The sequence below is a fragment of the Leucoraja erinacea genome, chromosome 9 (genome assembly GCF_028641065.1).
Source record: "Leucoraja erinacea ecotype New England chromosome 9, Leri_hhj_1, whole genome shotgun sequence".
Taxonomy (NCBI): domain Eukaryota; kingdom Metazoa; phylum Chordata; class Chondrichthyes; order Rajiformes; family Rajidae; genus Leucoraja; species Leucoraja erinaceus.
The window spans coordinates 55,448,293-55,469,107 of record NC_073385.1 but is presented as its reverse complement, the minus strand read 5'-3'; the positions used below and the strand labels follow the sequence as shown (position 1 = coordinate 55,469,107).

At 45.3% G+C, this 20,815-nt stretch overlaps 1 protein-coding gene across 1 annotated transcript in view; it reads left to right on the top strand.

The window, feature by feature from the left end:
- Positions 1-573: 573 nt before the first annotated feature.
- bmf2 (BCL2 modifying factor 2) overlaps positions 574-20,815 on the top strand; it is a 42,392-nt gene continuing 22,150 nt past the window's right edge. The window contains exons 1-2 of the mRNA XM_055640850.1: positions 574-979; positions 11,764-11,948. Coding sequence (XP_055496825.1) covers positions 685-979; positions 11,764-11,948 — 480 coding nt within the window. The 5' untranslated portion in view covers positions 574-684. The remainder of the gene's footprint in view (positions 980-11,763; positions 11,949-20,815) is intronic.

Sequence of the window (20,815 nt, the reverse complement as noted above, 5' to 3'; positions counted from 1 at the left end):
ATCCGGGTCTCTGGTGCTGTCAGGCAGCAACTCTACCTCTGCGACCAATGTATTTATTGTACTTCAATTTAGCTTGACTGTATTTATGTATAATATCTGATTTCATTGGATAGCATGCAAGACAAAGCTTTACACTGGATCTCTGTACAGTTGGCAATAATAAAACTAAACCAAAAAAATAATTAAATGCATTGATACAAGCTTAGTCTTCTGTGGGGTAAGTGTTTCTTATTGATTTTAGTGAGCCTGCCAAAGGTGTAATTAATGTGCAGGAAGGAACTGCTGATGCTGGTTTACACCGAAGATGGACACAACAAAGCTGGAGTTAATCAGCGGGTCAGACAGCATCTCTGGATAGAAGAAATGGGTGACGTTTCGGGTCGAGATCCTTCTTCTGACGGGAGACTTCAGAAGGACTGAGTCTGAAGAAGGGTCTCGACCCGAAACGTCACCCATTCCGTCCATCCAGAGATGCTGTCTGTCCTGCTGAGTTGCTCCAGCATTTTGTGTCAAAATTGACATTTGCAGACTCACTGAATGGGAAGCCTAAAATCTCCTAACTGTAGACTGGTACAGGATGGGTTTTTAACAGTCTTTCTGTTCTGATTTTAGGGCCCATCCTCTGCTTCCATTTCCAAGAGAGCTTCCCTCAGAGTACGCACCGTAAGGCCAGGGTTGGATGCCATGGATCTGTGCGAGGAGGAGGAGCATGACACTGACGATGAAGTGTTTAACCACGACCTGACGGCGCCCGACAGTGGGTACAGCGAGGCTAGCGGGAACTGTCCGCCCACCTGGAGCGCTGCCCGGCCACGCCTCTTCCACCAATCACACCCCTGCGGACCAGCGTACAGCCAGGCGGAGCAGTGTGACAGGGGCACTCAGACCTCCAGCTCCACCCCCCCACCTCTCCAGCCGCAGCCCGCCAGTCCCATCTTACCCAGCGCAGTGGGAAGTGAGCCACAGAGACTGTTCTATGGTAATCAACTTTAGCCATTTGATTTGCTCTCCATGAACAATTGTTTAGTATCGACAAACATTATTTTGTTCTCTAACAATACATTTGCATCCTTCAACTTTAAGATTGCTGTCTATTCGACCGAGCAGTGTGATCAAATACCCCTTTCTCATTTGGGATCTGTTTTAAAATCAAACGCAAAGTAATGCAGGACACAACAAGTGCTCTATTTGTCTCTCTTGTTTCTTATACGTGGCTCACCTCTTCTCTGTCATTTCATTTTCTCTCTTGTTTAAACCCTTACTTTCTCCACCTCTTTGCTTCCATATCTGTTGTGCTGCTGTAAGTAAGAATTTACATTTTTCAGTTTCAGAACATATACTAAAATTCTCTTGACTCATAAGGTCAGTAGGTCATAAGTGATGGTAGCATTAGGCCACTTGGCCCATCAAGTCTACTCTGCCATTCAATCATGGCTGATCTATCTCTCCTCCCTAACCCCATTCTCATGCCTTCTCCCCGTAACCACTGACACCTGTACTGATCAAGAATCTATCTATGCCTTAAATATATCCACTGACTTTGCCTCCACAACCTTCTGTGGCAAAGAATTCCACAGATTCACCACCCTCTTTCTAAAGAAATTCTTCCTAATTTCCTTCCTAAAAGAACGTCCTTTACTTCTGAGACTGTGACCTCTAGCCCTAGACTTTCCCACTAGTGGAAACATCCTCTCCACATCCACTCTATCCAAGCCTTTCACTATTCTGTACGTTTCAATGAGGTCCCCCCTCATTCTTCTAAACTCCAGCGAATACCAGGGCCAGTGCAGACAAACGCTCTTGTTGAATGGGCTGCCAGAGGAGGTAGTTGAGGCAGGTAAAAGCAATTTGGACAGGTACATGGATAAGGAAAGCTCTAGGCCAAATGCGGGCTGTAGGGACGTGTAGATGCGGCACCTTGGTCGGCATGGTCAAGCTGGGCTGAAGGGCCTGATTCCTTGCTCTATGACTCCATGACTAAAAACTAGTACTATAGCACCTCAACCCCCACCTCAAAGTTTCTGAAAGGATTGCTTTTGCTGGTGAAAAATCGATATGGTCTGCAGCACACCACACGGTGCTACAGTGTCAGTCACCTCTTTCTACACAGCTTCATATGTTCAGTTTAGTTTAGAGATACAGTGTGGAAACAGGCCCTTCGGCCCACTGAGTCCGTACCGACCAGCGATCCCCGCACATTAACACTATCCTACACACACTAGGGACAATTTACACTTACACCAAGCCAATTAACCTACATTGGCTCTTGCGGGCTGTAGGGACGTGTAGATGCGGCACCTTGGTCGGCATGGGCAAGCTAGACTGAAGGGCCCGATTCCTTGCTCTATGACTCCATGACTCTAAAAACTAGTACAATAGCACCTACAGACCTGTACTTCTATGAAGCGTGGGAAGAAAACGAAGATCTCGGAGAAAACCCATGCGGTCACAGGGAGAAGATACAAACTCCGTACAGACAGCATTTTTCAAACTTCAGGTAGCCGCGGCATCCCTTTTCTCTATCCCTCCCCACCCAGGTCCCACTTGCATCTCGTTTTTACACAACAAACAGCTAACAGTGTTTCCTTTATCATCTTTACTATTTTGCATAAATTTCATTCATTGTTCTTTATCTCTCTACATCATCTTCTATATCTCTTGTTTCCCTTTTCCCTAACCAGTCTGAAGAAGAGTCTCAACCCGAAACGTCATCCATTCCTCCTCTCCAGAGATGCTGCCTGTCCCGCTGAGTTACTACAGCTTTTTGTGTCTATCTTCATCTACGATATGAGATGGACATTGGGTTAAATTGTTGCTGTGCATAAACTATGTAAGAGCATCAAGACATGCCTTTGTTACTTCTGCACACGACTTACAATCAATTAATGAAAAGACCAAGCAATTGGAAGGGGATGAAACAGAATTGTCTATACATTCACTGTCTGAGGCCTGGGAGGGGAAGTCATCCACACAGAATAAGCATGGGTGGTGGCCCTCAGAATTTGTTGCTTTGAGGTGCAGTGAAAGGAGCTGATGTGCCAAGAGAATCCAATGTGGTCTGGCCACAGATCAGCATTAGGTCATTTGCAAATTCACAGTGGCTGAGCCTGTTTCTGGTCAGGCTTTGACAATCAACTGTGGTGCATCTTGTAGACGTTAAACACTGCAGCCGCAGTGCATGCATGGTGGGAGGATTGAGTGCTTAGGGTGGTTAATATGGTGTTAGTCAATGAGTTGTCTTTGTCCTCGAGAGTGTCAAACTTGGTAAGTTTTGTCAGAGTGCATTCATCCAGACAACTGGAAAGTATTCCATAACCATTCTGACTTATCCCTTACGCATGGTGGAAATTGGGTATTTCTAAAGCAGAGACTGTTAGTTTCCTGAATAGTAAGGGAAGAAGGCAGGAGAATGGGGTAGGGACGGAAAAATAGATCATCCACGATTGAATGGCGGAGTAGATCCGATGGGCCGAATGGCCCAATTCTGTATGCCTTATGGTTTTCTGGAAAGATTTAGGGGTGTCGGGTCATGAATCATTGACAGTAGGACACCCGGCCTCTAACCTGCTCTGATGAGGTATATGTAGGATCTCTCAGATCATGTAAATATAACTGCTTCATTTTAATTATAGTTAACAATACAAACAAATCCAAAACCCCAAATTTGCTTGCAAAGTACTCCTAAATACAATATCCAAGAGACGCAAGCGACTGTAGATGCTGGAACCTGGACCAAACTAACAGCTGGAGGAACTCAGCGGGTTCATGGGATAGGGCAGAGTTAGGCCATTCGACCCATCAAGTCTACTCCATCATTCAATCATTGCTGATCTATCTTTCACTATCTTAACCCCATTCTCATGCCTTCTCCCCATAAACCTGATATCCACAGGCAGCATCAGTGGAGGGTGAGGAACGATCGTTGTTTTGGGTGGACAAATCGCACCAACCCTGATGCAGCATCTCGACCCGAAACATTAACTATCCTTCTGCTTCCACAGATGCTGCCTGACCCACTGAGTTCCTCCAGCAGGTTACTTTCTGCTGCCTAGACCAAGGGCTCTCCTGCTCACACGAATGGTGATTGCGTTGAACTTGGAGCAGATCAGTGTGGAGGTGGGAGGGTGGTTAAAGTGAGTGTCTGACTCAATTGGAGAGATGCCCAGGCAATTTTAAGATCACACTCGAAGTGTTGGTGGACTTGGTGAGCTCATGGTTGATGGGTGAGTGGGAGAGACAAGATGGGAAGGTGAACGATAGATTACTCTAAGCTGAGAGGGGAGGCAATGGTGATGGGCAGGCAGGGATGCAAAATAACATTGAACAAGAGAAAACAAAGACCGAGATGTAGGGAGATGGTTGAAGGCCTCGGAATGAAATAATCATTTTCATTTCCAGCTTACTTTTATTGTTCTTTTATCATATTCAAGAGAGATTTAAATTTAGCTCTTCGGGCTAACGGAATCAAGGGACATGGGGAGACAGCAGGAACGGGATAGTGATTTTGGATGATCAGCCTTGATCATATGGAATGGCGGTGCTGCCTCGAAGGGCCGAATGGCCTACTACAACACCTATTTTCTTTGTTTCTATGTTTCTATTGTTGGATTAGTTACATCTTGTTGGAGCAATCCAAAACCAGCCATCTCTCACAGGTCAGCAGATACACTCGAGACTGAGGGTGGTTGGATCTTGTTGAGCAAGGGATCTAGAACTTGATGAGATGCAGCTGAAGCCTAATCTAATTGAATGCTAGACTTGGCTTCCACACTGACTTGGCTTCCACACTGACTTGGCCTGCTTTGTCTTCCTATATCTTTATCTTCTTTACGAAGCTGTGGTTCGGCAGGAGCAGTTAATTTATTCCCAGGGACATTTCAGTTCTGTTCCTGTCACACAATGAATGCAGTACTCGCCCACTAGGCCAGGCCAAGAAGACAGCAAGCAGCAGGTTAATTTACTTACAACGACTGTGAAGCCATTTGGATGCATTCGGATACAAGTGGTGTTGCAGTAGAGAAGTTCCTGCTCGACTAAATGCATGCAGGTGTGTGTGTTAGTGTACGAGCACATCCTTGTCAGTGTGCAAGTGGGTGTGTTTCTGCGTGAGTGGACACGTGTGGGGCCAATTGTTCGCGCATGTACGTATGTGTGTGAACATGTGTTCAGTTTAGTTTAGTTTAGAGATACAGTATGGAAACGCACCTTCGGCCCACCGAGTCCACATCTACCATCAATCACCCGTTCACACTAGTGCCATGTTCGCCCACTTTACTCATCCACTCCTTACACATTAGGGGCATATTGCAGAAGCCAATTATCTTACAAACTTACATGTCTTTGGGGTGTTGGTGGAAACCAGAGCACCCGGAGGAAACTGGCGTGGTGACTGGGAAAATGTGCAAACTCCACACAGACAGCACCGGAGGTCAGGATCGAAACCGGGGTCCCTGGTGCTGGGAGGCAGCAGCTTTACCCGCAGCGCCACTGTGCTGCCTTCAACCCTGTTTGTGCATGCATGTGCATTTGTGTGTGTGCGTGCAATGTAGGAATATATGTGTGTGTGTGTGCCTGCGTGCATGTATTTATCCCAGGTAAAGGCAGCCATCCCCAGCAGTCGCCCCCAGCCCTTGCACCCGTGCACCTACAACCACCTTTGTACTACTTCAGCAATTGAAGGAGGGCTGGTTGGATGAAGTACTGAGACTGCCAATGCTGGTGGAATAGACCTCCAGCCTGATGCCTGTGACCAGTAGCAGAAGTTAGACAGATGAAAAGCCTTTTAACATCAGGTGGTCAGCAGATGAGTTTGATCTTTGAACTTGGCTGAATGGCTGCTGTCTGAGATTCTGCACAGATGTTTATCACCAGGGCAGCTCAGGCTGCAGCTGGTAGATCTGATGCCTCTCAGCGCCAGATATCCGAGTTCCATCCTGACCTTGAGTACTGTCCGCGTGTAGTTTGTACATTCTCCCTGTGATCGCGTGGGATTCCTCCGGGTGCTACAGTTTCCTCCCACGTCCGAAATACATGCAAATCTGCAGGTTAATTGATCTGTAAATCGCCCTTAGTGTGCAGGGAGTGGATGTGAAAGTGGTGTGACACAGAATTAGTGTGAACGGGCGATCGATGTTCGGCGTGGACTCAGTGGTCCGAAGTTTGTAACTCCAAACTAAACTAAACCAAGATGAGGTGAAGTTCCACCATGAAGGTATTAAGTGCCAAGAATCAACTTTCATCTTGCTCCTGAGTTTTGAGTTGTTTCCCAGTTAAATGTTGCCTCTACTGAAGGGTGATTTAACTGAGCTGTTTGGACTATTTGAAGTTGCTGATAGGATAACCAGGACAATTTAATTCCCTGTGAACATGAGAACATCACCTAAGCCAGTGCCTGGTGTTGGGGTGTTGGGAATCAACAAATGCTGGTGGAAATGTATTCTCCCCAAAGTTGAAGTTGGACCTCAACAAACAATCTCGGAATGTGTGGGGAAGGAATTGCAGATGCTGGTTTACATCGAAGATAGACACAAAATGCTGGAGTAACTCAGAGGGACAGGCAGCATCACTGGAGAGAAGGAATGGGTGACGTTTCGGGTCGAGACCCTTCTTCAGACTGAATCTCAGAAGTTGTAATGTTAGATTTTTGCTGCATTATTGTATTGAGGAATATGGAACTCAGGTGGGTAAATGAAGCTTAGAAACTGACCAAAACAGGACGAGGCACGTGTGGGATGTGGTCACGGAAAATTTGGATCTAAATCATGATGCTGTCATGGTGTATATCACAAAAGCACGGAAAATAGAACCAAGGAAGTGATGCTTGAACACAAGGAATGTACTGTAAATACAAATAATTACAAGCACCAAACTCAACTTAGGAACTGACTGAAAACAATTTATTCTGTCAGAGAGGAAGGAATATGCATTTCAACCTTTCCCCATCTTTAAAAATAAGTCGTTAAAGAGAAATTGCTGTGCGCAGCAATTCTTTCTGGAGTATTTTTTTTTTGCTTCATGCTTTATTCTGGTGCATATTGGTGTACACTGAAAACATTGGCGGCCAAACAAAACTGAAAGCATTTTCAATGGATGAAATGCTCTTTCAACATATTGCTTGTTAGCAGTTCCAGCATAAGTGATAGGAGCAGAATTAGGCCATTCAGCCCATCAAGTCTACTCCGTCATTCAATCATGGCTGATCTATCTCTCCTTTCTAAACCCATTCTTCTGCCTTCTCCCCATAACCCCTGACACCCGTACTTATCATGAAACTATCTATCTCTGCCTTAAAAAATATCCATTGACAACCTCCACAGCCTTCTGTGGCAAAGAATTCCACAGATTCGCCACCCTCTAACTAAAGAAATTCCTTTTCATCTCCTTCCTAAAGGAACGTCCTCTAAATCTGAGGCTATGACCTCTAGTCCTAGACTCTCTAACTAGCAAGTGTGTAAAACCTTGATTCCACATTCTTCTGGCATTAGTGAACACAGTTGTACTTGGTTTCATTCACTATTTTGCAAATGTGTGTGGTGTTGACATAGTGAGTGTTCTTTTGAACAACGGGGTGCCCTCACAACATGATGTGAATGAAGGAATCAAGTGCAATAGATCCAAATTTGACAATGGCGATGGTGCAAAGTTACGTGGCAGAATGGATTGTGAAGTGGTGGCAGAGGGGCTTCAAGGGGGAATGGACAGACTCAATTAATGAGCATGGATGTTGCAGATAGTGAATGATGTGGAAAGATCATAAGATCATGATTATGTGATCTGAGTAGAATTAGGCCATTCGGCCCATCAAGTCTACTCCACCATTCAATCATGGCTGATCTATCTCTCCCTCCTAACCCCATTCTCCTGCCTTCTCCCCATAACCTGTGACACCTGTACTAATCAAGAATCTATCTGTCTCTGCCTTAAATATATCCACTGACTTTTCCTCCACAGCTTTCTGCGGCAAAGAATTCCACAGATTCACCACCCTCTGACTAAAGAAATTCCTTCTCTTCTTCTTCCTGAAAGAACGTCCTTTAATTGTGAGTCTATGACCTCTAGTACTAGACTCTCCCACTAGTGGAAACATCATCTCCACATACACTCTATCCAAGCCTTTCGCTATTCTAGCTGTGAGGTCATGCACATAGATAGTAAAAGTTGCAAGGTGGAATATTTGTTGAATGACAAGACTTTGGGCTTTGAAGATACCGCGTGGAAACAGGCCATTTGGCGCACCGAGTCCGTGCCGACCAGCGATCACTACACACTAGGGACAATTTACAATTTGCACTGAAGCTAATTAACCTACAGTCCTGCACGTCTTTGGAGTTTGGGAGGAAACCGGAGCACCCGGAGAAAACCCTTGCAGTCACGGGGAGAAGGTTCATTGTGTTAACACGTTCATTGGCATTTCTCTCACTCCACATCGCATTTCATTTTAACTTGATGTTACTTTCTTGGCACGAATCGCCAACTGGGTTTAACAAGGAAGCTGCAAGTATAAACTGCACTCCATTCAGAAGCTAGGCTTTTATAAACCTCTCCCAAACTCTCATAATAAATCTGAAAAAGGGTCTTGACCCGAAATGTCACCATTCCTTCTCTCCAGAGATGCTGCCTGTCCCACTGAGTCACTCCGGCATTTTGTATCTATCTTCTTAATAGTTGGTACATTATCCCGTACAACAGGAAAGGGAATCTGGTGCTTTGTCTCTATTGCCTACCCTATGGTCTTAACATTCACAGCTTGCAAAGAGACAGTTGATCCAACGCACCCTCAACTTAAGTTCACACTCCAGTTTACATCGAGCAGCCAGATGTTGAGAACATCTGTCGTCCCGTCAGCAACATTGCAGATCCCATAACAGGCTTTCAGTTTCTCCTTTATCTCCTTGATGTACTATTGAAATAGGTCCAGCAAGTATAACTTTCACAGCTATGAAATATGATCTGATGTTTTGTCAGATTACATTCTGCTCAATAGCCACGCTGCCAAATGCACGCAGGGAATATTTACTGCAGTGGGAGCTTCAGTAAGATGTTCGTGGCTGAGGCTGCTTATGCGCTTTGGTTTGAAACATCCCTGAAAGTTTTCTGCCATTTCTCTTCTTTCCCACTCTGCCAGCTGTGTGTTTATGGGGCAATGCCTCCCAAGTGTCGTTGTCTCTGTGTTGCTTACCGGTACTTGCATGTAGAATGTAGCAATAAACATCTACTTCATCTGAACCTTTCTCCCAGGGTGGAAATATCAAAGACTAGAGGGCACAGCTTTAAAATGAGAGGGGCAAAGTTTAAAAGAGATGTGCGGGGAAAGTTGTTTATACAGAAGGTGGTGGGTGACTAGGGTGGTGGTAGAGGCAGATACAAGAGTAGCATTTGAGAGGCTTATGCAGGGAATGGAGGAATATGGATAATGTGTAGGCAGATTAAATTTGTTTATTTAGACATTATGTTCAGCACAGCCATTGTTGGCTGAAGGGCCTGTTCCTGTGATGTGCTGTTCTATATAGTTCCATGGGAAATATTTGATAATATTGTAAAGATCACCCTTTCATATTGCTGGTTGTCCGCATTTTGTCAGTAGCTACACATTGGCTGCAATGGCTACTCCGGTGAAGTAAGTTGATGGGTTGGTTCAAATTCCACCAATACTGAATTCAAAATCACTCCTTTCTCGAAGATCACGGAGATAACCAAAAATCGTTGTTGTTCAATATAGTATCATAAACATAGTATCCTTCATACCCATAAGCACTGAAAGAGTACCTAGTTTAACTTAATTTAATTAAAATTGGTTTAATTTAATGGTGGCACAATATAAAGGGGATGAATGGCCTCCATATGTTGTATATAAGACAATATGTATACAATTATAATTATCACCATATTAAAGGATTGGACAGGCTAGATGCAGGAAAAATGTTCCCGATGTTGCGGGAGTCAAGAATCAGGGGTCACAGCTTAAGAATAAAGTGTAGGCCATTTAGGACTGAGGTGAGGAAAACCTTTATTTACCCAGAGAGTTGTGAATCTGTGGAATTCTCTGCCACAGTAGGCAGTGGAGGCCAATTCACTGGATGTATTCAAGAGAGAGTTAAGGGCCTGTCCCACGAGCATGCGACTCCATGCGGCAAGCGCGACCTAATGTACGGCCTCGCGGGGCCGGTCCCACTTCGATCTCCGGAGCCGTATGGAGTTGTGCGGACGCCTCGACGCTGTACGGACCGCCTCGACAGGCATACACAGCGTCTTGACGCCGTATATCACGTGCGAACTTCCCGCGGACTTCGCTCAAAATTCATGTCACTCACTCGACCTCCGCGCGGCGCCGCTTCCGGTTTGGTCGCTCTTGCCGCATGCACGTCGCATGCTCGTGGGACAGGTCCTTTGGATATAGTTCTTGGGGCTAATGGTATTAAAGGATATGGGGATAAGGCAGGAACGGGGTACAGGTTCTGGCTGATCAGCCATGATCATATTGAATGGCGGTGCTAGCTCGAAGGGCTGAATGGCCTACTCCTGTACCTATTTTCTATGTTTCTATTATAAATCTTTTAATCATACACTTGTATTGATTATATATTTTACTATTTAGAATATTGGAACGAAGTGAGGAAATTAAGGGATATGGGGTTAGTGCAGGAAAGTGGTGCTGAGGTGGAAGATCAAACATGATCTCATTGAATGGTGGATCAGGTTCAAGGGATGGAATCGTATACTCCTCTTTTGTTTTCTTATGTTCTTATATTTGTAGTCTTGGCAAGACGAGTTTATTGTTTAACGTGATGTTCTTAAAGAGTGAGAAGCAAGGATCATGATAAGGATATTTCTTAACCAGCTGGGAAAACCCAAGGAAACAGACTAAGTAGCTACTGAAGGAAGCCACTACTGCAACCTGGCTGTGCACCATGAGCTCACATCTCATCCTCGTGCCTGACCATCTGGGCAAACTCGTTTTACATGTAAAGCAGGCTCAATAAGGAAGTAAATTTTGCAAAAATAAAATCACGAATTTCCGCCCAAAACTGGATCCTGTCCGCTTTAGCCATGACTTGGCACAGTGGCGCAGTGGTAGAGTTGCTGCTTTACAGCGTCAGAGACCCGGGTTCGATCCTGACCACGGGCGCCGTCTGTACGTAGTTTATATGTTCTCCCCGTGACCTGCGTGGGGTTGCTCCGGGTGCTCCGGTTTCCACCCACAATCCAAAGACATACAGGGTTGTGGGTTAATTGACTATGGTAAAGTTGTAAATTGTCCCTAGTGCGTGTAGGCGCATGTGTGTGCATGGGTGTGTGCATGTACATGCATGTGTGCGTGTGCATGTATGTGTGTGCGTGTGCATGTATGTGTATGCGTGTGTATGTGCATGTGTGTGTATGTGCATGTGTGTGTGTGCGTCCATGTAATCGTGTGCCTGTGTGGTGATGATGGTGAAGACAGAGTGACGTAAGGAGTTTGCTTTATTTTAATGGAAGGGCCAACTCTTAACTTGAACTGGCCTGTGGTAATTTCTAATACACTGGTACATGATGAAGCAGTTGCAAGCTCGCCCTTGCTGCTGAGCCTTGGTGATGAACAGGTCTCCAGTTCTACCCCCTGGTGATTACAGTTTTGCAGCTGGCCCGTCTTTCAAATGGACCCACTGGAGGAGCATTAAGTCCACTTTCCCCGTGCCACTCATAAAGGCGGGAGGTGGATGAAGTGGGGGGTGAGAGGAGGAACTATCACAATGTTGGCTGACGATTGCTTTACTTCTGTCCCAGGCACTGCAGGGAATCGGCTCCATTTTGCAGAGGTCTATGAGGTGCCGCGGGCCAACACAGTATCTCGCTGCAATCAAACCGATCACTTACCCATGGATTTGCTACCGGAGGAGAGAGTGGAGATTCGGATTGGGCAGAAACTACGACAGATCGGGGATCAGTTCCACAGCTCCCATGTTGAAAGGGTAAGTTGCAAACTAAAGGATAGGTGTGGGGCAGTATGGGGTTAATGACTCAGGACACTACCTATCCATGTTTGACCAAGTGTAGCTGTCGTGGCTCAGTAACTGTTGCAGACATTCATATCACATGGGTCCGTGGCTAATGTTGAATGCCCTGTGGAATGCACATCATTGAGTCCTTTTGTTGCAATGGAAATTTCAACGTGGTCTTGTGCTGTTCTCATCTTCCATCGGTGCCAAAGTAATGGGACCAACAAGTAGAAACAAAGAACTCCGGATGCTGGTTTACACCAAAGATAGACACAAAGTGCTGGAGTTACTCAGTGGAGAAAAAGGATGGGTGACGTTTCAGGCCGCGACCCTTCTTCAGACTCCTTAGAGTTATAGAGTGATACAGTGTGGAAACAGGCCCTTTGGCCCAACTTGCCCACACCGGCCAACATGTCCCAGCTACACTCGTAAACCCTTCACCCTTCACCCTACACCCTACTGAAGAAGGGTCCCAACCAGAAACATCACCCATCCTTTTTCTCCAGAGATGCTGAGTTACTCCAATATTTTGTGTCTATCTTATTGAGGCCAATAAGTCTCCTGTAGGGCAGGCAACAACAAAGCACCATGTGACTAAACACATTTAAGCCCCTGTCCCACTTAGGAGACCTAAACACCAGCCTCTGGTGACCTTGCCCGCCAGCCAAAAAAAAATCAAGGTCGAGGTGACCTGCAACCTCCTATCACCTCCCATGCATATGTTGAAAACCTTTCTCGACTATGAAGAAAACCAGCTTCGACTAGACCTGCGACAAAAAAATTATCGATTTTTAAAACAGCAACCTATTTTTAGTCGAGGCCGGTTTTAATCATGATGAAAAAATAGCAGCAACCTAGATGAAGCCTCGACAAAGCGGAAACCACTTTCGACCATTAGGGAGAGTGACCAAAACCTCCGGTGACCTCATGGAAACCTTGGGTGGTGGGCAAGGCCACCAGAGGTTGCTGTTTAGGTCTCCTAAGTGGGACAGGGGCTTTTCACCACGAATCTGGATCAACATCAGCGGAGACGGTGCATATAACAGAGAGTGCTGGGGTGAGAGGTGTTACTGAGAGACAGTGTGAGGATGCTGGATTAACACCAGAGAAGATGCACTCAGTGACACAGGGTGGAGGGGCAGAGTATGGCAGTGTGAGGGAGATTCAAGCTCACCGCCACTTCCGCAGAGCTCTGGCATTAGTGGTACAAAGTAACTGTGAGAAAGCCACTATGATATCAGCAGAGGTGCAGCAAGTAACAGTGGGCACTGATAAGAGGCCATTGAGAGACAGTGTAAAAGACAGTCCGTGAAATCATCAGATAAATAGCTGCAGACCCAGTAGATAGAAAGCTACTCAGTACCAGGGATCTGGATTAAAATCAATAAACAATCAGTGAACTAGAACTACTGAAGGCGAGGGTTTACTGATGAAAATAGACAAACATCAGCTCGCACAAAGTCTGAACAAGGTTCTCGACCTGAAACATTACCTATTCATGTTCTCCAGAGATGCTGTTATTCCAGCACTTTGTGTTCTTTTGTGTAAACTAGTACCTGCAGTTCTTTGTTTCTGCAGCCCTCAGAAAGTTACTTCTTTCTTTCTCTCTTTCCTTCTTCCATTCCTTTTTTATCACTTTCTTTTCTTTCAGTTTAGTTTAGGGATACAGGGCGGAAACGGGCCCTTCGGCCCATCAAGTCTGCGCCGACCAGTGATCCCCATACACTAACACTACCCTACACACACTTGGGACAATTTGCACTTATACCAAGTCAATTAACTTACAAACCTGCACGTCTTTGGAGTGTGGGAGGAAACCGGAGATCTTGGAGAAAACCCCAGCGGCCGCAGGGAAAACATACAAACTCCGTACAGACAGCACCCGTAGTCGGGATTGAACCCGGGTCTCCGGTGCTGCAAGTGCTGTAAGGCCACAACTCTACCGCTGTGCCACCGTGCCGATTTCCTTTCTTTTTTTCTTCCCTTTCCTCTTTCATCTATCTTTCCTTACTTCGTTCCTTCCGTCTTTTATATTCCCTCTTTTTCCTTTCCCTTTTTCTTTGTTTTCTTTCCTTCTCTCTCGTCCCTGACATCCCAGAATTTGTCAACCGGAGCTGATGCATTCTCACCATCTACTCCGAGCAATGTCACGGGCAATTGTCCTTTCCAACTGCACCACTTCCTCTCAGCATATGGATGGCAGCTTCGGACAAGGGGACCATTCAGTGCTTGTATGGGAAGGGGTTCTCAATGACCAAAGGTGGGCTGGGTTGTTCCACAGGCGTTGGTGCTGGGGCATTGCATGCATTAACATTTACATTTAGTGCAATCTCAAAGCTGGTGAGGTTGCACAAAGAAAGTTATACTGACTAAAACAATGGTAAAATGCAAAACCACGTTAATAAATTTGCAGACTGGATGGCAAGTGAATTTCAGTAAGCATTAAGTGGGAGGAAGCAAATTTTGAACAGTGGAATATGGAACCCCTTGCTGCTTGGAAAATGAACCCTTTGCTTTTCCACCCACTTCGAGAAATGTGCATTTACAAACCATTAAAATTAGTCATGCAAGTTTACAGGGCCAGGAGAAATAACAGCACAACACTGGGCTCATTTTTCATGAAAACAGAAACGTTATGTTAAATGTTTTGAACCTTGCTAGGACCACACTGAGAGTACTGTGTGTGGTTACGATCCCTGTATTGTAATAAAAATTCAAAAAGTATAATATGTCAGAAGTGAGAGCTCAGAGCTATCAGGAAAGACCAAAATGACTTTATTTTTCTCTAGAATAAGGAACAACTGATTCACTCTTTAAGATGGTGAATGGTCTTAATAGAGCTGGGGTAGAGAAAATATTTATATGTCGGTAATGGGAAACAAGGCAGCACAGGGGCGCAGCTGGTAGAGCTGCTACCTCACAGCGCCAGAGACATCCTGACCTTGGGTGATGTCGGTGTTGAGTTTGCACATTCTCCCCTGCGATTCCGTGGGTTTTCTCTGGGTACTACGGTTTCTTCCCACATCCCAATGGCATGCGGGTTTGTAGATTAATCGGGCACTGTAAGTTGACCCGGTGTGGGTGCGAAAGTGGGATAACATCGAACTATGGTGATCGATGGTCAGAGTGGAGGTGAAGGGGAAAAGATTTAATTGGAATCTAAAGGGTAACCTTTTCCACACAAAGGGTGGTGGATGCATGGAACGAGCTGCCAGGGGAGGTAGTTGCGGCAGGGACTATTGAGATCTTTAAGAAACAATTAGACAGGTAGGTGGGTATAGGTTTAGAGGGCCAAATGCAGGCTAGTGGGACTAGTGCAGATGGGACATGTTAATCGGTGTGGGCAAGTTGGGCGGAAGGGCTTGTTTCCACGTTGTATGATTTCATGACTATGATTCTTTGGACACGATGGGCCAGAGATTCTGTTTCCATGCTGTATGTTTCAACTCAATTCAATCAACAAAGGTATGACAGTCACAAAAAAATCCAACAGTTTCTGGCGAAACACCTCTACTCGTAGAGTATTTGGACTGTGGAATTAGTCAAAGTGATAGTTACCCTGCATTAAAGTGAAAACTTAATGTACCTGAGGGGAAATAAATAAATGGACTCCTGATCTGTCAAAGTAGAATAGGGGGAGACTCATGTTGACCAGTTGGGAGGGTAGGGGCAAAGTGCAGGTTTCTGTGCCATTTAATCCACGTTACTGCTTTAGAGGACCATTCAATTGATTAGGGCAGCACGGTGGCGCAGCAGGAGAATTGTTGCCTTACAGCGCTTGCAGTGGCTGGAGAACCGGGTTCGATCCCGACTACGGATGCTGTCTGTACGGAGTTTGTACGTTCTCCCTGTGAGCACATGGGTTTTCTCTGAGATCTTCGGTTTCCTCCCACACTCCAAAGACGTATGGGTTTGTAGGTTAATAGGTGTAAATTGTCCCGTGTGTGTAGGATGGTGTTAATGTGCGGGGATCGCTGGTCAGTGCGGACTCGGTGGGCCGAAGGGCCTGTTTCCGCACTGTATCTCTAAACTAAACTAAACTAAAATGGAAGGTTTTAATGCTCTCTTCAGGCAGCTACACAGCGTTAATTGGTCAGAATTACAGGCAATAGACAATAGGCAATAGTTGCAGGAGTAGGCCATTCGGCCCTTCGAGCCAGCACCGCCATTCAATGTGATCATGGCTGATCATCCCCAATCAGCACCCCGTTCCTGCCTTCTCCCCGTATCCCCTAACTCCGCCATTTGTAAGAGCCCTATCCAGCTCTCGCTTGAAAGCACCAGAGAACCGGCCTCCACCGCCCTCTGAGGCAGAGAATTCCACAGACTCACCACTCTCTGTGAGAATTAATAGAGAGTTATGCCCCTGTCTCACTTCGGAAACCTGAACGGAAACCTCTGGAGACTTTGCGCCCCACCCAAGGTTTCCGTGCGGTTCCCGGAGGTTTTTGTCAGTCTCCCTAATGGTCGAAAGTGGTTTTCGCTTCTTCTATGTTCCGGCGATTATTTCAAAAAATTCAAAACCGGCCGCGACTAAAAATAGGTTGCCGTTTTAAAAATCGGTAATTTTTTAGTCGAAGCCGGTTGCGATGCTAGTTGGAGGTGGTTGCCGGAGGTTGCAGGTCTTACCTTCCACTACCTGCAACCTCCGGCAACCACCTTCAACTAGCATCGCAACCAGGCTCCGACATTTCCATCCGCGTCCCATCCCATGGCCATGTAATTGAACCCTGCAGCTTGTCCTCCAGAAGAGCAAGTGTGCTGGGCGGGAGAGGCGGGCACCTCCCTGTGTTTCAGCAATGGCAGGGAGCATCCATAAAGTCTGCTCCACCAGTTAGCAGATCGTATAAATAGACAGAGTATCATGCCAGGACACTGGGCAGTGTGCCAGTCAGCAATAGCTTGCGTGCAAAGATAAACGCTTCATTAATGCTGTAGTTGTATCTGCGCTCTGCATGTAAACAGAGGGTCGGTCCCAAGGGATTATTTTCTCTATTTTCTGACCTTTATTACCTATTACAGGAATGATGAAACCTATGGTTTGTGGTTTCTTTCTGATTTTTTACTCCAAATGTCAAAATAAAACTTACGGTATGAGCAAATCCTTTCCTCTAATTGTGGGTTTAAAGAACTTTTCAGAAACATGAGCCCATAACCTTTAAGTACTGGAGTCTGTGCCCCATGGATGTGTTGTTATACTGTGGACCCATTTTCCCCTGCACATTGGGAGGTCAAATATAAGGGGTAAAGGGGTAAATATAAGGGTAATGGCTAGACCTTTAACAGTATTGATGTTCCTGCACTCTATATCTTTTGTATAAAGCACCCTTTGCTCTTTCTGTTGTATTTATGAATAGTATTATCTGACCTGATTGGATAATATGCAAAACAAAGCTTTTCAATGTAGCTCTGTACACATGACATAATAATAAACCTAAATAAACCAAAAAGATCTCACGGCTTTAAAGGAGACAGGGGAAGAAGTTCCTGGTGTCCTGACCAATATTTATCTTGTGGCCAACATTATGATGACAGGTCACGATTACATTGCAGGTTGTGGAATTTGCTGACTCCAGCTGTCTTCATGGCAGAGTATGATGGCCTCTATCAACAATTTAATAATGATTCGATGATACTTTATTGTCCCATGTACCTAGGTACTATTCTTCCCACTTGAGAACCCCAATTATATACTTATATAACTTCCCACTTGATAACCTCAATGATACGTAGAAACACAGAAACATAGAAAATAGGTGCAGGAGTACGCCATTCAGCCCTTCGAACCAGCACCTCCATTCAATATGATCATGGCTGATCATCCAGAATCAGTACCCCATTCCTGCTTTCTCCCCATATCCCTTGATTCAGTTATCCCTAAGAGCTAAATCTAACTCTCTCTTGAAAACATCCAGTGAATTGGCCTCCACTGCCACTGTGGCAGAGAATTCCACAGATTCACAACTCTCTGGGTGAAAACGATATACTACAGAATCAGTTTTTATGTGCTTGTTAACATGTAGATAGCTCGTTATTGCATATGGATTTAGTCATTGTCCTTAGCACAAGTGTATATAGACTGTCTAGAAATTAAACTTGGGGCTTGGTTTCCTTGGTTGAGTGCTTGTCCTGGTGTTATAGCACAAGTACTTTGTGTTTCAATTGTACTGGTTTTTGCATACAATACACAATGTACGCAAAGAGTTGCCACGTATCTGGCACCGACAAAGTTACAAAATACTCATTAGAGGCCGATAGTCCCTCGTTGTTCTCGGCGCCCCCCCACCCGCCACTGGACTACTCTTTGTTCCGCCCCGCGGCCCCTTGGAAAGACTTCTGGCCCACGGCCCCTTGGCCCTCTGTAAGTCAGCCAATGAAGAGCTTGACTGAGGAAACAAAAGTGACTTGCATTTGCAAGAATTAAATGTCAGGAGGGAGTTTGCAGAATCGGGGATAGTTCCAGCATTGAAGAAGGCCATTCAGCCCAACCCTTTCCATGCCAGCTCTCTACCAATTTCACATGCCAACCTATTTTCTGGAATCTTCTCCAATTTTTTCCCACCATATATTTATCCATTTCCTTGTTCATGGGCACTGCCTCCATGATATCTGTGGGCATTGAGTTCAAGATCCCAACTAGGATTTGCATTAAAAAGTAATTATTGGCCTTATTCTCATCCCCTTTAGTTTTTACCTAGTCTTTACCGCATCCATCAAAATGAGCATCCTCCACTCTCTACTATGTCCAGACCCATCAGTCAAATTTCTCCAGAGCCTTGGCGTTGCCAAAGAAACTAGTTCCAGTCTTTCTAATCTACCCTTTTAGCTTGTCCTTTATCACGAGAACCATTCCTGTAAATCTACTTTAACATCCTTCCTATAATTAATCACAGTGCTCCAGTATAGAACGAACCAAAGCTTTATTTAGCCTTCCAGAGGGGCAGCGCGGCATTTATTTTGAGAAAACGAAAATCTAAAAACAGGGATGTAATGTTGACGCTTTATAAGGCACAGGTCTGACCGCATTTGGAGATTTATGAGCAGTTTTGGGCCCCATAACAGAGAAAGGACGTGCCGTCATTGGAGAGGATCCAGAGGAGGTTTACGAGAATGATCCCAGGAATGATTGGGTTAATCATTGAATGACGGCACTGGGCCTGTACACGCTGACGTTTAGAAGGATGAGGGGAAAATCTCAATGAAACTTACCGAATAAGGAGAGGCCTGGATTGAGTGAATGTGGAGAGGATGTTTCCACTAGTGGGAGAGTCTAGGACCAAAGGCCACAGCCTCAGAATAAAAGGATGCACCTTTAGAAAGGAGATGAGAAGGAATTTTTTAGTCAGAGGCTGGTGAATGTGTGAAGTTCATTGCCACAGAAGTCTGTGGAGACTAAGTCAATGGATATTTCTAAAGCAGCGATTGACAGATTAGTATGGGAGTCTGGGTTTATGGAGCGAAGGCAGGAGAATGGGGTTGAGAGGAAAAGATAGATGATTGAATGGTGGAGTAGACTTGATGGACTAAATGGCCTAATTCTGTTCCTGGGACTTATGAACGTATGATGTTTTATAAAGGCTATTTATAAAATTAAATATGCATTAAATTGCGTCTGCCGCACATCTGCCCATGGCATCTGAAGAAGGGTCGCAACCTGAAATATCACCTATTCATGTTCACCTGGGATGCTGCCTGACCCACTGAGTTACTCCAATGCTAAGCGTGAAGATGGTGGCTCATGGCAAGAGTAGAGTTGCTGCCTTACAGTGCCAGAGACCTGTGTTCAATCGTGACTATGGGTGCTGTCTTCACGGAGTTTGTACGTCATCCTGTGACCGCGTGGGTTTACTCTAGGTCCCCACACATTCAAAAGACATGCAGGTTTGTAGGTTAATTGGCTTCTGTAAATTGTCTCTAGAATGTAGGATGGAAGTAGTACATGAGTGATCACTGGTCGCTGTGTTCTCTTTGGGTTGGGGCCTGCTTTCATGCTGTATGTCTTAACAAAACTAAAAAGTCAAACGTACTGTTTAAAAGGTGGAGGGAAAGGCAGTGAGATGGAGAGAATCGTTTGTGAGTGGAGTGACCAAGAGACCAGAATTAGAGGGATGCTCATGGATAAAAGTTGTTGTAAGTTATGCCACTTTCCTACACACTAGGGAGATTTTACAGAAGCCAATTAACCTACAAACCTGCACGTCTTTGGATGTTGGAGGAAACCAGAGCACCCGGAGAAAACCCACGCGGTCACAAGGAGAAGGTACAAACTCCGTACAGACAGCACACGTAGTCAGGTTCGAACCCAGGTCTCTGGTGCTGTAAAAGTGTTGTCGGACATGTTTCAAACCAGGAATGCAAGGGACCCAGTGATTGATGGAAGAATGAAACCTCTAGTGGGCCAAGATCATAAGTTGGTGGTTTAGTTGTGGTAAACCTTTGAGACTCTCTAAATAAGCTGTAAGTGTTGATGCTTGGAAGTGATTGCCAGCTCTGCAGGCTCTCCGAGTGTCGTGATGAGTGTCTGTTACACTGACCACAGGCAATTCTGGTTCTGGTATAACTGGAATGGACAAAAGATTTAACAAAATAACAGTCTGAAGAAGGCTCCCATCCTGAAACGTCGAGAGGCCTATTCCACCACAGATGCTACCTGACCTGCTTAGTTCCTTTGTGCTTTGCTCAAGATTCCAGCACATGCAGCTTCTGTGCCTCTAGAATAAATACATGAACATTTCTCCAAACCATCCAGATCACACAGCATACAGTGATAAATCACCAGTGGGGGAGGGTTTTGTGAACAGTCCAACTATAATATCATCCAATATAATCTTGTTCATCCA